The 22319-nt window shown below is 39.4% G+C and overlaps 1 protein-coding gene and 1 long non-coding RNA gene across 2 annotated transcripts in view; one reads left to right on the forward strand and one right to left on the reverse strand.

Moving 5' to 3' along the window:
* Nucleotides 1-22319, forward strand: part of ALG13 (ALG13 UDP-N-acetylglucosaminyltransferase subunit) — a 61965-nt gene extending 39646 nt beyond the window's left edge. Inside the window, 8 exon segments of the mRNA XM_045051270.1 lie at nucleotides 22-54; nucleotides 157-212; nucleotides 3652-3723; nucleotides 5208-5373; nucleotides 12806-12991; nucleotides 14527-14567; nucleotides 16596-16782; nucleotides 21413-22319. Coding sequence (XP_044907205.1) covers nucleotides 22-54; nucleotides 157-212; nucleotides 3652-3723; nucleotides 5208-5373; nucleotides 12806-12991; nucleotides 14527-14567; nucleotides 16596-16782; nucleotides 21413-21678 — 1007 coding nt within the window. The 3' untranslated portion in view covers nucleotides 21679-22319.
* LOC123383506 lies at nucleotides 5280-10476 on the reverse strand. Its single transcript, XR_006593341.1, has 3 exons — nucleotides 10291-10476; nucleotides 9704-9780; nucleotides 5280-5414 (listed from the first exon to the last, which is right to left on the reverse strand). It is a non-coding gene; the product is annotated as an uncharacterized LOC123383506 (long non-coding RNA).

Genomic DNA, 22319 nt, shown 5'->3' on the forward strand with positions numbered 1-22319 from the left:
TTCTTCTGTCTTTTTTTATAGGGAGATATCATGAAGATTATATTTATCCTTCAGGTCAGTGAGATCTAGATATACTCTGACATTCTTCATTGTTTATACAATTTTAAATTGTAAAATAATGCTCATGTTTTACTTTACTTTGGCTATATTCTCTAGAACCAGACTATGAAACTTCAGGTGTTTATAGCACAACTGAATCTACAGCAAACTTGGTAGGTATTTCATAATAATGGCAAGCACTTCTGTCTCCTGTGTACTAGGGCACTGTTCTCAGAGCTATATATAGAAATATATTTAAATCAGAACAACCCTATGAAGTAGGGTTTCACTCCCATTTTGTAGATGAAGAAATTAAGACCCTGGTGTTAATGTATTTAGAGATCGTCCTAATGTGTTGATGTAAGAGGAAATTTGGACACTGGCAGTGATGATTTTTTTTAGGGGATTTTATTATGATTTTTCAGTAAGAGTGGGCCACAAGTCATAGTAACTTCACATAACAGAAGTTTGTTTCTTGGTTCTGCTTCACGTCCACTGGAAGTCTACAGGAGGGCTCTACTCAGGGACTTGGGCTGATAGAAGCTCCATTAAAAGGGTAGTGAATGATGCACTGGCTCATAACAGCCTCCACCTGGAGATGACACATGTCACTTACTTTTTCATCTGCCAGAGCATGCTCCACTGAAGAGTCTAATTTCTATGTGCCTGAAAGTCAAAAAGTTTGAAATATTTAACAGCACTAAGGACCACAACATTCAACTCAAACTCCCTCCCACAGGCAGATTACTTGCTTCCACCTCAAGGGAGGCAATCTGGAAATTTTATTCAGTGTAATTAAACTCAGAGCCCAAGGTTTCTGGGAAATGTGTAGTGTTCTCTGAATTGGGTCCAGATGTGGCTCATCTTCATTTGGAGGCCTAAAACCAAAGATACAAAGTTATCTCATCCCTACGCACCCAATTTACAGTGGTGGAGCCGACTGAAGAATGGCAGTAAAAATTCCCATTCAGAAAGAGGGGAAAATGGGAGAAACACAGTTCATGGCCTGTAGGTGACATCCTGGACAGACAACCTAGACATGGGGACTCTTCCCTGGAGAGGCTCTCTGATTCATTGCTTTCTGGGGCTCTTGGTTGCTCCAAGGCCCTTCTTTCCTTGGCCATATTTGAAGTAGGCATTGGAGAATAGTCCTTCTTGGCAGCTGAGGAGCTTTCTCAGCCTGCTTCTCATTCAAAGAAAATTGGAGCCCAAGGCTTGTTTTATCTCAGTTGGATGGTTTTAGTTCTCATAGTGTCTTTGGCTGCGTGATTAATTTATTATGCTGCTTCTCTGTTTGATTCCTATTAGTTTTATATGCCGGTAGCCATACTGACATTTCTTGTTCTATAGATACACTACTTAGATTTGCTGTAATTTGCTTTCTTTTCCTCTCTATCTCTCTCTCTACTTGATTGCAAGTACCTGGGCTTCTCAGGGATGGAGGAACCATACTTTTAGAGGCTTTTCCGTGAGCCATTTTGTCCAAGAGCAAGGATTCAATGGATATTGCATCCTTAGTTGGACACATGCTTTGAGATATCTTAATGTAGTCAGATTTTAACAGTGATTTGAGTTCTGCTTCAAAGCCAAGTTTTAACTGCTCTTCGTTGTCCAAAGCACTTAATCAATTTTATATTTTACAGTTTGGGGTTGAAGCAGTTACCTCTTCAACCCTGTAAGTCTCTGTATTCAAGGATTCTCTATTCCGTTTCATTCCTGCCTACAAACTACTTTTTTATACACACCTGTCTTAAAATAGGTTGCTAAACTCTGCCAACAGTAATCAAAACACAAAACGAACATTGTTTTCCAAACCTCCCCTAGGAGCTACAAGCTCATAATCTCCTTTTCAAGTGACATTTTTGTTACAGTAGCACCCTACTTCTAATTACCAAAATACCATTTCAGTACAGCTAAGTTATGCTACAGTAACACTCCCCCCCCACACCCCAAATCTTAGTGGTTTAACACAAGACAGTTGTTCTTGCTAATCCTGTGTCTAGTGTAGGTTGGTAGCAGGCTTTTGTTTGTCATAGTCACTTAGGGGACCCAGACTAATGGACATGGGCTTTCACAGGTACTTTGGAGAACTAAATAAGGTAATTGAACACTGGCTTTTAAGACTTCTGCTCGTATTTCATTGACCAGATATATCACATGGCCACACCTAACTTTAGATGGGGCCAGGAAGAACAGCTGACCATGTACCCCGAAGGAGAACTGGGATATTTTTAAGAACTTGTTCTCTAGAATAGAGAACTTTGTTCTCTAACTATGGCAAATCTTAATTTCACATACTGAATTTTTGTTTTCACTGTTCAGGTGATACATTTTAGGAATGAAGAAAACTATGATATGTGATTCTCTTCCCCTTATTTCTCCTTCCCTTTCCTTGTCCCTTCTAGAGGAATAGTTTTTCCCCCCACTCTGCCATTATTATTCTCCTCGTCGGCTTTTTATGCCATTTCTTTAAATAGCCACCCTAGTGATTTCACTCCAGTGAAAAAGCAAGCAAAAATCTCACCATCCAGTTTGACAAGAGTAGATACTTAATTTCTTTCTGTCCCTTTATCATTTGTCACATGTTCCTTTTTGTTCTGAATTTCCATTATCATACATCCCGGGTAACTTTCAGTCCCTTCAGGATGTGCTCCACTCCCACACCCCAGTCACCAACGCTGTAGCAAGTTTTTAAGTAATTTTTATCACAGCATGCTGTGGGGAGAGGTTCAGCGCAGGACTTAAAGATGTCCAGGCTTTAGAGCCTTGTAACAAAACTGTGAACATTTATTGAAACTTCTTATTTCTGTGCCCAACTCTCAACTGAATCCTTCTGTAGAATTGTTTAACATTCACCCTGGGCTTTCTGAGCCAAAGCCAAAGTTTGCTTTTTGGCAGGTGCGTTGGGTGTACTTGAGCGCAAACTTTAGAAATGTGCAGTCTTAGATCCACGTTAACTTGGGCTCATCTTTGTCACAGTGTGGTTCCTCTTGTTTTCTGCAATTACTTCCCTTGATGCTCTCTATGTTACTTTCATTATTAAACCAATTTCTGCTGCTAGGTTTTTTGTTTTTGTTGTGATGACTGTTCTGCTTAGCTCTGAGCCTTTTAAAATCTTTTTTACTTTCACAAAGAGGGTCTTGAACCAGAGGGGAGTGGTTACTTGGAGTATACTCACTCCATCCTGCTTAGATAGGATACAGCTGAATAACCAGATATCCACCCTTGTACCAAGCTGCATCTTTATTTGGAATACTTTCTTTTAGCAACACTGTTCTTGGTCCTACCGATTTCGAAGCTTTTAAGGCAACAAAGGCCACTGAGAAATGTTTAAATTACAGTCCTCTATTACATTTTAGTACCTACATTGGACTAGAATTGGATATGATCAGGATCTCTGTAGATAGGAAATAGCACAATCACCTGAATCAGGCACTACAGTGATACCTTTTGGAATGTTCTCTTAGTAGTTGCTTCCAAATCTGAATACTTTCAGGACAGAGCACTTTTCACCTAATTTAAGAAGATACTGAAATAAAGCAGATCTTTTATCGATGTGCTATTTGGTTTCTTGATTCACCTTATTTAACTATACTTCTGTATTCATTAAAGTCTCTTCAGGACAGAAGACCATGTTCTATGTCTCCTCAGGACACAGTTACCTCATACAACTATCCCCAGAAGGTAATCTTCATAGTGTTCTCAAACAATCAGTTGGGGGGAAATGACTTTTTTCCTTTTTGTTCTCCTTGCCCTTCATCTTATTTAAAAAACCTTTTTTAATGTTTGTTTATTTTTGAGAGAGAGAGTGAGTGTGAGTAGGGGAGAGGGGCAGAGAGAGAGAGACAGAATCCGAAGCAGGCTCCAGGCTCTGAGCTGTCAGCACAGAGCCCAGTGCGGGGTTTGAACCCACGAACCATGAGGTCATGATCTGAACCGAGGTTGGATGCTTAACCCACTGAGCCACCCAGGCTCCCCTAAAAGAAGTTGTTTATATATATATCCTTATCTTAACTATTATTGTACTTTGTGGTGCCTGGCACAGTGCTTAGTAAATTCATTCAACAAATTGATAATCTGTGTTCTAGACACATTCTGTGTGTTGACGTTTGACTACTCATAGTCTCTTTATTCCGAACCTCTTATATAATCAAATTAATATGAATTCACTGTCAATTTGGTCATTTGATGAAACTTAAATGTAAAGAATACAGACTTGGCATCAAAAAGGTAGCTGAAACCATAGGAGTGAATAAGATCATCCTGGGAAAAGGAAGAGATTGAGAAGAGCATCCAGAACAGAGCCTGTAGATCACCAAATTTTAGCAGATAGGTAGAGAAGGAATAGCCAAGGAGGGGGTGGGGAGAGGAGAGTGTATTATTCTGGAAGCCCTAGTAAGAGAATGTTTCAAGGAGCAGTCAAGTGTCAGTTGCTGCCAAAAGGTCAGGCAAGGACTAGCAAGGACATAAGGACTAGCAAGATTCTACTAGGATATGTTGCGATGAAGACCACTGGTGACTTTGAATTCGGTTTCTGAGGACCAGAACGGGTAGCAGCCACACAGCGATGGGTGGTAAGAAAATGGAGACTGCATTGAGAACAGTGTGTTCAAGAAGGGTCTGTTGTGATTTGTTGAGCATATCTCTGTGCACAGCACTGTATTGAGTGTTGTGGCCTAATCAGACAAATCAATTGCAGTCACATGAAGCTTACACGCAAAAAAGCAAAGTACCTTTTCTATTAAAAAAAATTAAAAACAAAGTGCATTAGCATGGGGGAAATGGACACACATGTAAAAATAAATGTAACAGTATCTGGATAACACGTAGGAAATGCAGAGGTTACCTGTTTGGGGAGAGGGGAACTAGGCAGATGGAGGAGAGGGGTTGGAAGGAAACATCCCATTGTATATAATTTCATGCTTGATTTTTGAATCTTATTAATGTATCACCTTTTCAGAAAAATAATAAATTAAAAATTTACAAATCTTAAAGGTAATTGTGGTCTCCTAAAAGGAATAATCTTATTTATATAGGGTTTACATAAAGATTAATTTCTCAGTGTTGTCGTTATCAGAATACACTGTATCCTGAAATAGAGGATCAGAAAAGAGCCTCCTGGTGTTTGAGAAATCCCTAAACTTTAAAACTTTTTTCTACACTTACAGGTGATGGCAAATTCTGCAGCAGGTGCAGCTTCCTGTGCCAATAATGTTCCAGCTCCAGTCTTACCTAGCTGTGCAGCAGCTAATGAAGTTAGTAGTACCGCTTCAGCCTCCTCACAGAATGCTGTACCGCCTCTACTCGTGTCTCCATCTATGCAAGGCAGGCCAGGTAGGTTGTTAGTGGTTGCTGACTTGGGGAAGCCTCTTTTCCTATTCGTGAACATGCATAGAATGACAATTATAGTGATTAGATAGGGCTACTTTAATTTCTAGTATTAAGTTAGTTTAACCTACTTAATAACGTATGTTCTGTAGTTGAGGAATCCTTGAAATTTGAGAGCCAGGATTTCAATATTTATCTTGGCTTTGATATGATTTTGTAGCTGGAAACGTCGAGGACTTTACTAATTTCTTAAATTTTCAGTTTTATTATACAGGAATGAAAGTAGAGGTGTTTCATACTTCACAGAATTCCTGAAAAGTTTGCTGTGAAATATATTTTTATATAATCATTTTCTCATGAAAGAATATAGGCTCTAGAATTTAAGAAATTTAGGTTAGATTCTTGGTTTTGCAACTCACTAGCTATGTAATTTTGGACAAGCTATCGAGCCTTTTCGTAGCTTGGGGGTACTGATAGTACCAATTTATGAAGTGGTTGTGAAATTCTAATGAGTTAATACAAGTTAATGCTCTCAGAATTCTGAGAAGGTGGTGGCAAAAACAGGATAGCTATTTAATCTGAGGCTTCAAATAAAAATGGAAATAGCAAAACCAAAACCCGTGGACAACATTTATAATAAAATTAGGTGACAAGGTATCCCCACACACCCCAAAACTTAAGCAGGTAGAACAAACCACCAGTCCCAGGACTGCATGCTATCAGTTTCTATGTGGGAGCAAGAAGATGGAAGGAAGCATCGGGGATGTTGTCTGATGGACCTGGGAACAGGAGAACCCCAAAAGAGCTAAAAACAATTCACTGGAAAGTGGGGCAGCCAATTCGGAAGGAGCACCTAAGACTGGGAAGGGATTTGATCTCTCCAGTACTAGGTGAGTGCTTTGGGTACATGGTAAAGGAAATGAAGGGCTTGGAGCAATCTGGCCCCTAAGAACTCTCAAAACTGACCTGCCAGGGCTCCCTTTTAAGGTAGTACTCCTCACTGGGGAGAAACTGCTGGGAGTGAAATCAGAATTGATCAGGACAGGGGAAAGAGCCTATCCAGACTGAAGATGAGAACAGAGCCAAGGAATCCTAGAAAGCAGTCCTGGGTTTGAACACTACCAAAAACCAGAACGATCCTGTATCCACCTCATTCTAAAGTTCGTAAAAAATAATTTCACGTAACGAAGCAGTAAGGTCAAATCCTATACTAAGATGTTTTAAGAACAAAAAAGAATAACCTGTGTATAGGCAGTAAAAACATGTCAAGAAATGTGCTCACTAATGCAACTAAACAAACACCTATTTCAGAATGAGCTAAAGATCAGATAATCTAAAACATTAGAGTATAACTAACTGGAATTAGAATAAAAACTTAAAAAAATAACCAATCAGAATTAAAAAAAACTCAAATTAGGTGACAACACAGGAAAGCATTAGAAATGGCAGAAAGTCATTTCAATACTGAAGACTGAACTATAAAGGACATGATCAGGTATATACAAAGATGATGCTTTATTTTTTTGTAATTTTTTTCAATGTTTTAATTTATTTTTGAGAGAGAGAGAGCATGAACAGGGGAGGGGCAGAGAGGGAGAGATAGAATCCAAAGCAGGCTCCAGACTCAGCTGTCAGCACAGAGCCCAACGTGGGGCTCATCACGGGCTGTGAGATCATGACCTGAGCCAAAATTGGATGCTTAACCAACTGAGCCGCCCAGGCGCCCCCCGATGACACTTTAAAAGATAGAAGAAGGGGAGGGGGAATTGAAAATGAAGAAAAGGAAAATAAAGATTCAAAAGTGACATGTTAAACATTAGGCAAAGGAGATCAGTGATAGAAGTCTCTGAAGAAGAAAACCAAAGTAAGGGAAAAGAACAAATACTGAAAACTATAATTCAGAAAACTTTTCCTGAAATTAAAAATCTTTAAAACTATATACTGAAGCAACACTCTGCATATTTGAGAATAATGACTCAAAACAGCCTACCAAGGTATTCTAGTAAAATGAGTGGTCTTTATAAATTTTTATTTCAACGTTTATTTATTTTGGGGACAGAGAGAGACAGAGCATGAACAGGGGAGGGGCAGAGAGAGAGGGAGACACAGAATCGGAAACAGGCTCCAGGCTCCGAGCCATCAGCCCAGAGCCTGATGCGGGGCTCGAACTCACGGACCGCAAGATCGTGACCTGGCTGAAGTCGAACGCTTAACCGACTGCGCCACCCAGGTGCCCTAATGAGTGGTCTTTAAAGAGAAAGTCCTTTGTCCAGATAAAAGAGTCTATGGAATATAAAAGAAGTAAAATATAAGCATCAAACTTTCACAGAAGTGCTTCATGCTAGAAGAAAATGGAGTAACATTTAAAATAAGCAACGTATAAACCAAAGGTTTTATGTGCAACCAAACTTAATTTAGAAGAGAGTAAGAATTCAGAGGATATTATTTGCATGAGCCCTTCCTGAACAATCTACTAAAGCTATGCTGTCAACCAGGGTAATTACTGGCCACATGTAAAAATTTAAGTTTTAGTTAATTGCAATTAAATAAATCTTCAGTTCCTCACTTGGACCAACCACATGCCAAGTGCTCAAAGCCACATGTGGCCAGTGGCTAGCGTATTGGACAGCAGAGATCCAGAATACTTCTACCATCACTGAAAGTTGTATTAGATGGACTTCAGTGTGCCAGAGGAGTTGACTTTTAGACTACCAAAACAAGTTAAGGATATCAACAATAAGACCTGATGGGAAGTGTTAAACGTATAATTACCTAAAGAATGAAGACATAATGAGGGCTAAGAGGTAGACAGTCGACTATGGAATAGTGATAACCTTATGTTTGGACAAGGCAGATACCATATAGCTACTTTTTAAAGTTTTTTGTTAGTGTTTATTTTTGAGAGAGAAGGAGAGTGTGTGCGCGCAAGAGGTAGGTAGGAGCAGAGGAGAGAGGGAGACACAGAATCCAAAGCAGGCTCCAGGCTCTGAGCTGTCAGCACAGAGCCTGACGCAGGGCTTGAACTCAAGAACAGCAAGATCATGACGTAAACGAAGTCCGACTTAACTCCTTAACCGACTGAGCCACCCAGGCACTGCTTATATCATTATTTTTATTTAAAAAAATATTTTTAATAATTTATTTCTGAGAGAGAAAAAAAATATGTGACCGTGGGAGGGGCAGAGAGAGACACAGAATCCGAAGCAGGCTCCATGCTCCGAGCTGTCAGCACAGGGCCCCACACAACTCCCGGGACTCCCAACTCCTGAACCGTGAGATCATGACCTGAGCCAAAGTCGGATGCTTACCGACTGAGCCACCCAGGATCCCTGTAGCTGTTTTTAAGAACAGAATTGACAGACCATCTGCCAAGCATTTTTAATGCTCAATAATTACATCAGGTTCTTTTATTTAGATAATCAGATTCTTATTCTGAGGCTGTAATGTCAACTAAAATGAGTAAGTGTGGGATATTTTAATTTTACCCCTTGTGTCCTTGCAAACCAGGAGTCTCAGTATGGAAGGAAGGTTATATGGACATAATAAGGCTAAAGAAAAGCTTTTATGGTGTCCAATTTGAATTGGAAGTATCGATATAACTTCAGGTGTTTTATCTTTAGATATATGTGTATATATTTACCAGCTCTATCCATTGAAAGGGCCCAGAAACAATATTTTTAGCACTGATTTTGTGGTCTTGAAATGTCATTTCTCACTTAAAAACAAAAACAAAAACAGTTTTGTGGAGAAATGGCTGCTGATTCCAGGTCTGGGTGGGAAGTGTTCAAGATGAGCCTTTATCATTTCGTCATGCCTGATAGCAAAGAAGCTACCAGAGTACTGGGGCCATGTCAGAAAGCACTCAGAAGCCATCTTAAAGAGGTTCTCAACTGACCAAAGACATAACAATTTGGGCCTCAACAGTGATAATCGAAGCAGACTGGAACAGACCAAATATGTTAAATTTACAAGTTCTTAATGATATTTTAAAAATTGGTCACCTTAGGAGGGTGATGAGAAACCAGTTCATTTTCTTAAAAACTGGAAAATAAAGTGAAAGAATCAAGTGCTTATCATGCCTACCTTCTATGAACTGTACCACCGGGTAACCAAATAGTAGATAAGGAGAATTGTTCTTACGTGTTAGTATTCTAACTAATCAGTGAAGATAATCATTTTGCATTCCTTACTGAATGAGTGTTAAACAGCAGTAGCTATGAAGGTTGCAGAAATATTACCTATAGATGTGCCAAAGGAATCAATCCTGAGTCTGATCCAGTCTCCTGGATCTAGCTGCCTGTTTGCAGGAAATACAGAGGAACATGTTGAAACATACCATCACTATATAATCGGGAAAATCCAGACTCTGAGAAACTCAACAGGTCACAGGTCCCAGATTCTTCAAAAGAAAAACTGAAAGGAAATGACAGGGATGGAGAAAGGATCGATAGATTCAATTTAAAGAGATTCAGGATATCAGCTTTAAAAAACCAGTAATACACATTTGGGTGACAAAATTCCTAGAACCATGAAGGAATGATTACTGTGAAAAGGTAAATGGTTAAAATATGGTGGGGAGAGAGGTTTGTGATTGGGCACACAGAAGTTTTCTGGAGTGGCTGGCAAAGTCTTATTTCTTGATCTAGATAGTATCCACCTTAAATACTTCGTTTTGATTTGTTTTCTGTATCCGATAGTTTAAAAATTAAGTACTTACTAGCACTGTGCCTACAACAAAAACATTCAATATATGATACTGATGACCAGAGAGATTTTTCACTGAAAATGTTAAATGTAGACCCCGGTTTTACCGTGTGCCAATTGCAAGGAAAAACATTGGGTGCTGAGCTTAAAAAAAAACCAAGTGACTGATGAATCAAGCATTGGAATGCCTCATGTATGCACAGTTTATTCAAAGCTTACCATTTTTAAAATGCCAGATTTGTGTTCTTTGTTGACGTTCCTAAAAATGTGTGCTACCTTCATATGTTTTCTTTTTGTTCTTTGAGTCACTTCTCAACCTCAGTTATAACTCTACTAGGTCATGGCTGCTTTTTAATTGCTCTTTAACATTCCGTTCACTCCTCTAGCTGAATCAACTCATGTTTCCCATTGTGTTATTCATGTGTCTCCGTGGCAGCCCCACCCCATCCTCCATTGTGAAGTCACTTATCTGCCAACCAGTTAGATGCCATGATTGCCTTTAGTATGAATCTCCTCATAGGCATTAAATACTGCTGAGTTTTGTTACTGTCCCCAAGGTTTTTGTCAGGGCCAGGACTATTGACTCATTTTCCCTGGGTGCACAATTTAAGGGAATGCCAAAAAATCACAGTAATCAAGGTAAATAATACTTAAATGTATTTTTTAATGTTTATTTTTGAGATAAGGAGAGACAGTGTGAGCAGGGGAGGGGCAGAGAGTGAGAGGGAGACACAGAATCTGAAGCAGGCTCTAGGCTCTGAGCTGTCAGCTCAGAGGATGAATTGAGTAAGGCACTCATTCTTGGGATCATGCAAATGCAGGCTTAGATCCTATCTTTATTTAGAATTTTGATATTTTACTAATTATGAATATTTTTGGCATTAATTTGGTGGCCCCTTAAATTTTGCACCTCACTACACCCAAGTCCCCGCCCTTTGACGTATAGAGAAGTTGAATCTTACTGTGTGTATTCATATTCTGAGATGTCCTGAAACAGACTGTACATTCATGGACAAGGGAAATAAGCATTTTGAATGCACTACATTTGTTTCCATTAATGTGTTTTAAGTTTATTTTTAGAGAGTGTACATGCATGTAGGGTGGGGCAGTCAGAGAGAGAGGAAGAGAGAGAATCCCAACCAGGCTCTGTGCTGTCAGTGTGGAGCGTGATACGGGACTGGATCCCATGAACTGGGAGATCATGACCTGAGCTGAAATTAGGAGTCAGACACTTAGCTGACTGAGCCACCCAGGCACCCCTCCATTAATATTTTAGGGAGGTTTGTTTGCATTGTTTTGGAGCTATCCCTTAAATTTTACCTGTTAAACCTATAAAGCCCTTTCAAGTCTGCAAATGAAATGCTCATGTATCTCCAGAGCAATTGGAAATTCTAAAAGCTTTTTCTTAGGGGGCATATTACACAATGCAGTTCCAGGGAAGGTGAGTTCAGATAAAGTAACCTCCAGATTTCTTCTGCATTGGATTGTTTCAGGTCTGTGAGAACGAACTTAGCTATCTCTATGTCTGGTAGTTGGTTTTTACCTAGCGATCATAATCACATTCTGGTATCTTTAGCTAATTGCTAATTTACTTTTTAAGAAATGGTGTGATTTGAGTGCTAGTTTAAAAAGAATATAAGCAGAGCTTTGTTGAAGAAGCCATTGTTTTATAGAAAACAAATTCGTAAAGCCTTTAGAATATTTGGAGTTACTCTAAAAATTAAATGTGTCTTCCAAAACTGTGAAAGTGGAGATTTCTACATACATGATAAAACTAAAAACAGTTGGGCAAGTTTTAAAATTTTACTGTTTAATTTAGATCCAGTAAGAATTCTTTTTTGGTGCCCAGCTCTGAGTTTTGACAATGTATAGAGTTGTATAACCACCACTACAATCAAGAGAGAACAGTTTCATCACCCCCAAAGAGTTGTTTATCCAACTTTTTTTTAAATGTTTGTTTATTTTTGAGATAGAGAGCAAGAGCACAAGCAGGGGAGGGACAGAGAGAGATGGAGACAGGATTGGAAGCAGCCTCCGCAATGATAGCAGACAGCCCGATGCGGGCTCGAACTCACAGCTGTGAGATCATGACCTAAGCCGAAGTTGAAACCTTAACCGACTGAGCCACCCAGGCGCCCCATGAATACTGTTTTTAAACTATAACAATAGGTATAGAAACTTAAAGCAATATGCTATTTCATCTAGCCTGTTTTAGATTCTGTGCTTACAAATGGAACTGGCATGATTTAGAATGCCCTATGTTCCAATGATGCTACCAAGTAGAAACCTTCAAGGATTACTTAAATCTGTAATCTGTGTAATTTAGTCTCTTATTAGCTTCTACATCTTGTGATTTGACTAAGGATGGCAGATGGCTGAAAACATCCTTAACTTTGTATTAAGCTAAGTAAAAATTTTGCTTTAATGATAGTTCATTTTTGTACCTGTTAGCTGATGTTTTTTTTTAAAAAGTCTTGCTGGTGAAAACTCTGCAATTTCCAGATTGTTTTTCTTTTGATTTCAAGTAATTACCTGAACTCAAAATAACCTGTAATGAACTCCCAGTTTTCAACTGGCATGTCTAAGAAGGTGGGCAATTTATCTTCCAAGTTTTTGTTTTTAAGTCAAACCATAAGAATTGGAATCTTTTGACCATACTGGAGACACAAAAGAAGTAGATGAACTACTGCTGATAAGGTGTTACAGGTGTGCATTCCTACTTTTTCTTTTTTAGTGATTGCTTCGCCATCCTATCCATATCTTTCTCCTCCTATTCCTGCTGCTGCTGCTGCTGCTGCCACCACTGCTGCTCCTTTACCACCTCCACCTCTTGAGGTGGGAGAGGCTTCAAACTTCCCACCACCACCACTTCCACCTCCACCTTATTCCTGTGATCCAAGTGGCAGTGATCTGCCTCAAGGTAAGGAGATTTTGAGACTTGGGCGAGGGTTCTTTTCCTCCCAACAAGTGCCCTCCTCAGTGCCCATCACGCATTTCCCCCTCCCCTGTCCCCTCCATCAGCCGTCAGTTTGTTCTCTGTATTTAAGAGTCTCTATTTCTGTTCATTCTTCTGTTGATGGACATCTGGGTTATTTCCATTTTGGGGCTTTTTATTCATGTTTATTTTTTAATATTTATTTATTTTGAGAGAGAGGGAGGGAGGGTGCAGGGGAGTGACAGGGAGAGAGGGAGAGAGAGAGAATCCCAAGCAGGCTCCTTTTTTATCAGCGCAGAGCCTGGCCTGGGGCTCCAACTCCTCAACTGTGAGATCATGGTCTGAGCCAAAATCAAGAGTCCCACGCCCAACTGATTGAGCCTCCCAGGTGCCCCAAGGCTATGCGTATTATAAAAAGTCTTTATGAACATTCTCTTTTCATTCTCTTTTCATTCTCTTTGGGCAAATACCTAGGAGTAGAATTTGATGGGTCATAGATAGATGTGTATTTAGGTTTATAAGAAACTGCTGGCCATTTTTCCAAAGTTGTAGCTCCTCTTTTTCTACTTTTGGCAGAACTCTGCACCTGATTTTTTTAACAGCTTGAGGTCTAATTTACATAGTATACAAGCCACCCATGTAAATTGTACAATTCATTGGTTTTTGGTATATTCACAAATGTGTGCAACCTTCGCCACTGTCTAATTCCAGAACATTTTCATTACTCCAAAAAGAAACCCTGTACCCATTAGAAGTGCTTTTGTCTTTCCCCCCTGGCCCTGGCAACCACTGTTCTACTTTGTGTCTCTATCGATTTGCCTCCTCTGGACATTTGACATAAATGAATCATGCACTATGTCATCTTTTGTGACTGGCTTCTTTCACTTAGCGTTATGTTTTCAAACTTCATGTCATAGCGTGTGTCCATATTTCACTCTTTCTTATAGCTGAATAATATTCCGTTGTATGGGTATGCCTCCTTTTATTGTCTATTACTTGATGGAACATTTGGGTTTTCACTTTTTTGCTGTTATGAATAATACTGCTATGGATATCTATATACAAATTTTGTGTGTGTGTGTATACACACACACACACACACACACCAAGGGATGGAATCCCATGCCATTTGTGAATTTACTTCCTATTACCTTTTCATATTCTTTAGCTTAACCATTAGTCTTTATACTCCACTCCCACATAATAGTCAAAATACAAACTGATGGCATTTAGAGTGGTATAGTGAATATATTTGTATGTATCCGAAGTCTCCAACTTAAGGGGAGTTTTCTTAGAGTTCATTTGTTTGTGGGACTCAAGTTCTTATATTTGTAAGAATATACATGTATCCCGGGTCAGTCAATAAAAATACATTTAGATATAATTAGAACAGTAAGACTACCCTCTTCTCCTGTATATCTAGTTTTTATTTCTGAAACATTTTAAGTTCTGTGACGTTACATTTTTAAAGTTAGCTCTATTTACTTATTTTGTATTATTACTATTTTTTTAAATTTTAGATACAAAAGTTTTGCAGTACTATTTCAATCTGGGATTGCAGGTAAGTCATGATGAAATTGTTTTGATAAGCTCTAGATTAAAAATGTAAACTGGGTTGATAATCATACTCTTGAACTTTAAAAGCCAAGGACACTGTGAGGAGCCTAAAATTTGTCTTTGTAAGATCTCTCTGAAGACAATAGGTCAGTTTTCTCTTTTAGCCTCTCAGTGCTTCAATTCCTCTTATGAAATAGTTGCTACATTAAAGCAGCACAACTTTAGCATATATTGGCCTCCATGTTTAGCATCCTATGTATGCCAACCCTTCACTATGTTTTTCTGACTCAATAATAAGTGAATTATTTGTCCTGCTTAATTGAAACCTTTTTATGGTTATTTCTGCATGTTAATCCTAAAAGTAATTGGACAAATTTAAAGACATTTGAAGGGCTGTATTATTTCTAAAGCCCGTATGTGTTCATGGATATTTACCAAACACTGATTTTCATCACTCGCTGGAGTTGTAGAAGGGTGGGGATTCTGACAGATATCTTCCTATCACTGAAAGGTGTTTTTGATTTTAGGTAAGAGCTTTTATTTTTTCATTCAGGAATCATTTTCCCCCTGAAATACACCTGACTTCTGATGTTATAACAAGATAGCATATTTCCTAAAAAGGAATGATGCATTTTAAGATTGGGTAGATGATAGTAAACTTCAGACAGTCTCCTGAATAATGTTCAGATTAGTTCATATTCCCAGACACTAATTTCACTAAACCTTTGGGTATTATCATTTCCAGAAAACTATCTTCTCCAAATGGCACACATTTATAAATTAAGAGTAGTGGAGTGATATTTTGTTCTTTGAGACTGTTTGCTAAATTCAGTTTCAAGAATTGAAAATATAAACTACTTGCACCTTCCGTTAGGTTTTCTATATTTATGTGTGGAAACTTAATTCATTTCAGATGGCTGAGGTATTTTAAAACCTTTTCCTGCATTTTACATCATGGGAATATGAGGAAATGCAGAATAGTTATTTTAATAAACTTCTTTATATTCAAAGTAATAGCCTTCGTTGTAGTACATCTGAAAAATACTAAAATATAAAGGAAACTGAAATCTTGTGCATAACCACTGTGCACTGTAACATACTTCCTTAATAGCTTCTTTATTTCTTTTACCACATATTGACTGCTGTGTAATTTTGTAAACTTTTAAGTTCATGATAGCAGTTTTTCTTAAATATTTGACAGCATAAGTTTTTTTATTGCCTGTATTGTATACCATCACGGATATATAATTCATCTAGTTCCCTATTGTTTAAGATTTCATAGGTTGTTCATGTATTTTGCTTTTTTAAAAAATGATGTATAGTTGACTCACAATGTTAACGTTAGTTTCAGGTGTATAAGGTAGCAATTTGATATTCTGCTATGAGGCCACTCGCAAATGTAGTTTCCATCTGTTGCCATACGACACTATTACAATACCACGGACTATATATTCCCCATGCTGTACCTTTCATCCTTGTGATTTATTCCACTCTTTTGCTTTTTTTTTTAAATTTTTTTTAACATTTTTAATTTAGTTTTGAGAGAGACAGAGTGCAAGTGGGGGAGCAGCAGAGAGAGAGGAAGGAGACACAGAATCCGAAGCAGGCTCCAGGCTCTGAGCTGTCAGTACAGAGCCCAAACCCACAAACCGTGTGTAAGGTCCTGACCTGAGCTGAAGTTGGACGCTTAACCAACTGAGCCACCCAGGCACCCCTCCACTCTTTTGCTTTTAAAAATATTGCTATGAAAGATATCTTTATATACAGGTCATTGTGTATGTCTGTAATTTCCTTAGGATGCTTTCTTAAAAGAATTCCTATGCTCAAAAATGAGACACAGCTGCTGCTAAAGATCTTAAAGTTGTAGTAGAATAGATTTCCTCTTGTTGTTTTTTTTTTTTTTTTTCAGGGAAAAAAGTTATAGCTACCTTTCTTGAAAATCATAGCCAAACTTTTTTTTTTTTTGTGAAAAACTGTACTACTTTAAGTAAAAGGATAGTAAAGTGTTTGTTTTTTTTCTTTCTTGCCCAAGTGCTATCACCACAACTACTGGCACTCCATGGTCTATGTGCCACAGATGCAGCAGCAGCAACAGCAGCTTCATGTAGAGAATTATCCAGTCTATGCTGAGCCACCCCCTCTGGTAGATCAAAGTATTCCTCAGTGGTATAGTGAGGTGGGGAGACAAGATGGTACACAGGTGGAAGCATCAGGAAATGGTGAGTATGTAATGAGATTGCCTGCAAGAAGGACAATTGGATTTGATTGTGTGTAATGTATTTAAAGTTTTTTTTAAATGTTTGATTTAAAGAGGGAGAGAGCACGCAAGCAGGGGAGGGACAGAAAGAGAGGGAGAGGATTGGAAGTGGGCTCTGTGCGGACAGCAGAGAGCCCGATGTGGGGCTCAAACTCACAAACTGAGATTATGACCCTGGCCAAAGGCCGACACTTAACCGACTAAGCCACCCAGGCGCCCCTATTGTGTGTAATTTAATAATAACGCTCAGATATTTTGTTTGGTCCATATTCTAGAACTGTGTTTTTAAAGAATGATTTGTGGACCCTTGAGATTCCCTCTTGGGGGATCCATAAAGCCAAAAGTATTCATCAGAATACATAGATCTTAAAAGATTTTATATGTCCCTTTTACTGTTAGATTTTGCATTGAGGATGCAAAAATCAGTAGTGGGTAAACTGCTGCCACCTAAGCACAAATCAAGAGGGGGCACCAAACTGTGCTAGTGATTGTTGTATTCCCTGCCATACATACTCATGATACAGCAATGCCTGTTATCTCTCTCTCTCTCTCTCTCTCTCTCTCTCTCTCTCTCTCTCTCCCTCTCTCCCTCTCTCCCTCTCTCCCTCTCCCTCTCCCTCTCCCTCTCCCTCTCCCTCTCCCTCTCTCCCTCCCTCTCTCTCTCCCTCCCTCTCCCCTTCTCTCTTCTCCTCCCTCCCTCTCTCTTCCTCCCTTTCTCTCCCCCTTCTCTCTCCCCCCTTCTCTCTCCCCCCTTCTCTCTCCCCCCTTCTCTCTCCCCCCTTCTCTCTCCCCCCTTCTCTCTCCCCCCTTCTCTCTCCCCCCTTCTCTCTCCCCCCTTCTCTCTCCCCCCTTCTCTCTCCCCCCTTCTCTCTCCCCCCTTCTCTCTCCCCCCTTCTCTCTCCCCCCTTCTCTCTCCCCCCTTCTCTCTCCCCCCTTCTCTCTCCCCCCTTCTCTCTCCCCCCTTCTCTCTCCCCCCTTCTCTCTCCCCCCTTCTCTCTCCCCCCTTCTCTCTCCCCCCTTCTCTCTCCCCCCTTCTCTCTCCCCCCTTCTCTCTCCCCCCTTCTCTCTCCCCCCTTCTCTCTCCCCCCTTCTCTCTCCCCCCTTCTCTCTCCCCCCTTCTCTCTCCCCCCTTCTCTCTCCCCCCTTCTCTCTCCCCCCTTCTCTCTCTCCCCTTCTCTCTCTCCCCTTCTCTCTCCCCCTCTCTCTCCCCCTCTCTCTCCCCCTCTCTCTCCCCCTCTCTCTCCTCCTCTCTCTCCCTCCCTCCTTCCTTCCCTCCCTCCCTCCCTCCCTCCCTCTCTCTCTTTCCCCCCCCTCACTCCCTCCTCTCTCCCTCCCTCCCTGTCTCTCCCCCTCTCCCCCTCTCTCTTTCCCCCTCTCCCCCCTCCCTCTCTCCCTCCCTCCCTCCCTCTGTCCCTTCCTCTCCCTCCCTCTCCCTCCCTCTCTCTCCCTCTCTCTCCCTCTCTCCCCCCTCTCTCTCCCCCTCTCTCCCCCTCTCTCCCCCTCTCTCCCCCTCTTCCCTTCCCCTCTTCCCCCCTCTCTCCCTGTCCCTCCCTCTCTCTCTCTCTCTCTCTCTCTGTCTCTCTCTCTCTCTCTCTCTATATATATATATATATATATTAAATCAAAATATTTTTATTAAATCTTTGTTTTTGAGTAATTGTACTGAATATTCTATGTGACAACATGGAAAGTATTCATAAATTACTGTGCATACTGAAGGATGATTAACTTAAGGATTTGTGAGATTGACTAATGAGCTAAACCAGCTCTTTTTATGCAACACTATTTTTACTTACATGATAGACAAACTATGGTTATTTAGACTTGGAGATCTGGCAGACATTTTCTCAACGTGAGCCTGTCACTTCAGGAAAGAAAGAACTGATAGAATTTGTTGTCAAAGATAAAAATTCCAGCTTTCAAATAAAAATTAGAATTTTGGAAAATTTGTATCTGCCACCATGAGCTTGACAGCTTCTCAATGCTTAACTTTTCTAATAAGATAGGTGGGGCTTTTGGGGCACCTGGCTGACTCTGTAGAGCATGAGACTCTTGATCTCGAGGTTGAGTTTGAGCCCCATGTTGGATGTAGAGATTACTAAAAAAATAAAATCTTAAAAAAAAAAAAAGGTAGATGGGGCTATTAAGGAATGTGTTTTTTCACATTGTATAATGAAATGTGTCAACATTTAGGGAGATTTATATAACTCCATGAAATAATACTTCTCCGGTTACCAGTGAATGGTGTTACCTGTGTAACGTTTTTGTAAAAGGTCTATTTCAAAGTGCAAGATAAAACAGTGGATTTTAATGTTGACTGAGTATGAAAAAGTCCACATTGCTGCTAACCTTTGGAAACTACCACTTACCTGGTTTTGGTGTAGCATCAAAGAATATATCTGAATGTATCTGAAAAGGCTGGTTGTTAAAAGGTTTCTCTCTTCCACCTATTTATCTGTAGGAGGCCAGATTTTCTTCATATACTTCAGAACAGCATATTATATTAAATACAGAAGCAGATGTGAGAATCCAGTTGTCTCTATTAAATCATACATTCAAGATTTGCACAAGTGTGTAAAATGATAGCACTTGTCTCATAATATTTTTGTTTTGGAATGTAAACTTTTTTCATAAAAAAACTTTGAACATTAATGGGCTTTTTTTTTTTTTTACCAGAATTAAATACTTTTAACTTTCTCAGTTTAATTCCTAATACAGTACATATTGATAGATCTAATTCACATAGACCAAAGCTATCTGAGATCCTCAATTTTTAAGAGTGTAAAGGGGTCCTGAGACCAAAACATTGGAGACCAGTGTGCCAGACCATAAAGATGGTTGCTCTAGTTCACAGTACAGTATAGATGGAGACCCGTTTTAAAGGATTTAGAATAGGTGAAGAATGTGACTTTCCTTTTGTTCCTCCTCCCTTTTAAAGCATATTAATGGTTTGGGAATATTAACACTATAGAATATGATCCCTAGTATGGTGATGTGATATGGCCCATAGTAATAAAAGTTAGTGTCCCCCTCATTGCATTTTTGTACCGTGTACCTTTTATAGAGCTGTTTTTAACTGTGGTACACCATGAGACAGTGCAGTGTCAGTCTTCTAAGTTATCCCAGATAATGAATGACTCCTTTTTAATATTTACATGGTCAGTATAGCAAAGTCAGAACAGCATCTATTTCCATTAAAAGTCCCTTGTGGTCACTCAGATATCACTTCAGGGCAGTCAGAGTGGCCAAAATGAACAAATCAGGAGACTATAGATGCTGGAGAGGATGTGGAGAAACGGGAACCCTCTTGCACTGTTGGTGGGAATGCAAATTGGTGCAGCCGCTCTGGAAAGCAGTGTGGAGGTTCCTCAGAAAATTAAAAATAGACCTACCCTATGACCCAGCAATAGCACTGCTAGGAATTTATCCAAGGGATACAGGAGTACTGATGCATAGGGGCACTTGTACCCCAATGTTTATAGCGGCACTCTCAACAATAGCCAAATTATGGAAAGAGCCTAAATGTCCATCAACTGATGAATGGATAAAGAAATTGTGGTTTATATACACAATGGAATACTACATGGCAATGAGAAAAAATGAAATATGGCCTTTTGTAGCAACGTGGATGGAACTGGAGAGTGTGATGCTAAGTGAAATAAGCCATACAGAGAAAGACAGATACCATATGGTTTCACTCTTATGTGGATCCTGAGCAACTTAACAGAAACCCATGGGGGAGGGGAAGGAAAAAAAAAAAAAAAAAGAGGTTAGAGTGGGAGAGAGCCAAAGCATAAGAGACTGTTAAAAACTGAGAACAAACTGAGGGTTGATGGGGGGTGGGAGGATGGGAAGGGTAGGTGATGGGCATTGAAGAGGGCACCTTTTGGGATGAGCACTGGGTGTTGTATGGAAACCAATTTGACAATAAATTTCATATATTAAAAAAAAATTAAAAAAAATAATATAAAAAAAAATAATAAAAAATACTGAAAAAAAAAAAAAGTCCCTTGTGGTAGTTAAGTGGTGGAACATTAAAATAATGCTAGGATAAGATCTTAATGCCGGTCAATTGATGACAAATTTTTGGTCTTTAGGATGCTTTTCAGAACTATACCTTCAGGTATAGGCACTTGAGTTTTTCATTGCTAAAGTAATACAAAATGGTTATTTGGATGATATGTGCTACAGTGGGAAACTATTGGGTAACTTACTTGTGACCTACCCTTTATGAGAATTTCATTGACTAGAAGGACTCTAGAGAATGTTTTCTGTATGTATTTAGTCTGTGGGTACCTAGATCATCCTAGAAAGATAACTGTCTCTAGGTAGAATACATTTGACACGTGACACGTGTGCTTGGGCGTGCATGCACACACACATTTCTTTAGCTGGGAAATTTTCATATAAGCTTTTAGTAGCCTGCTTTAGTCACTAGTGTTCTTATCTAAAGGGCTTTTACCACATTTGCTGTGATCTTTCCCATAGTTAGTGCTAAATTTCTCTTCTACCTGTAAAGACCTCTAATGTGTGTTGATGTTTTAGTGAATCTTGGTATCTAAAGTGTGTACTATATGCATTCTTTGTTTCAGGTACTGTTCCAAATGCTGACCCTGCATCTGTCCCTCCTGGAGCAGTCTATTATCCAGTGATGTCAGATCCCTATGGGCCTCCACCATTGCCAGGTTTTGATTCCTGTCTTCCTGTTGTGCCCGATTATCCCTATGTTGCCCCCTGGCATTCAGTTGGTGCAGCATGTGGTGGCTCTTCTCAAATTCATGGTGCTATGAATCCTGGGCCAGTTGGCTATGTTGCTTCACCTCCCTCAGCTTCTCATTACATACCTCAGAACATGTAAGCTTCAGCAGTATGAAGTATTCTTGCACTGCCATTTTTTGCTATTTTGGTTTTTTAAAAAGTGTTTTATGTTAGTGTTTAAGTGATTTAGGTGGTTAGGGTGGTTACTATGGTATCTGTCTTTAAGATTATTTTATCTTTTGATTTAAAATACTACTTTAAATAAAGGAACATTACTTTGGGTTGTGGATAAGGAAATGGAGATGGCTGTACAGCTAGCCCCATATTGAGCATATTTCATTGTATTCAGCTGTTCTCCTGTCAGCCAGCTTGTCAACTTTGTATTAGCTGATGGTTCCAGTTGATAAAAGGAATAAATCGTAGGGTCTGTTTCCTTGGCTCAGATGTCAAACATGTTAAACCGTGCAAAATTGGAATAGCTTTCACTTGTTTCTAGAAAGTAAAAAACAAAAGAGCATTGGCTTCTGGATAACTAAATATTAAATGAGCGACCTCTTCAGATTTTTTAAGAATTGTCTGAATTGTGTTCTGTGATATTAATCAGTTTTGAAGGCACATGGTGCTCTGCTTTACTTATTTCATATGCTATTGTTTAATATTGGATTTATGTAACTTTTACTGCACAGTATTGAATTGGTGTTTGCACATTTAGCAGTAAATAAAATTAGCATTTAAAATTGC

Source organism: Felis catus, chromosome X (assembly GCF_018350175.1).
Source record: "Felis catus isolate Fca126 chromosome X, F.catus_Fca126_mat1.0, whole genome shotgun sequence".
Lineage (NCBI taxonomy): Eukaryota > Metazoa > Chordata > Mammalia > Carnivora > Felidae > Felis > Felis catus.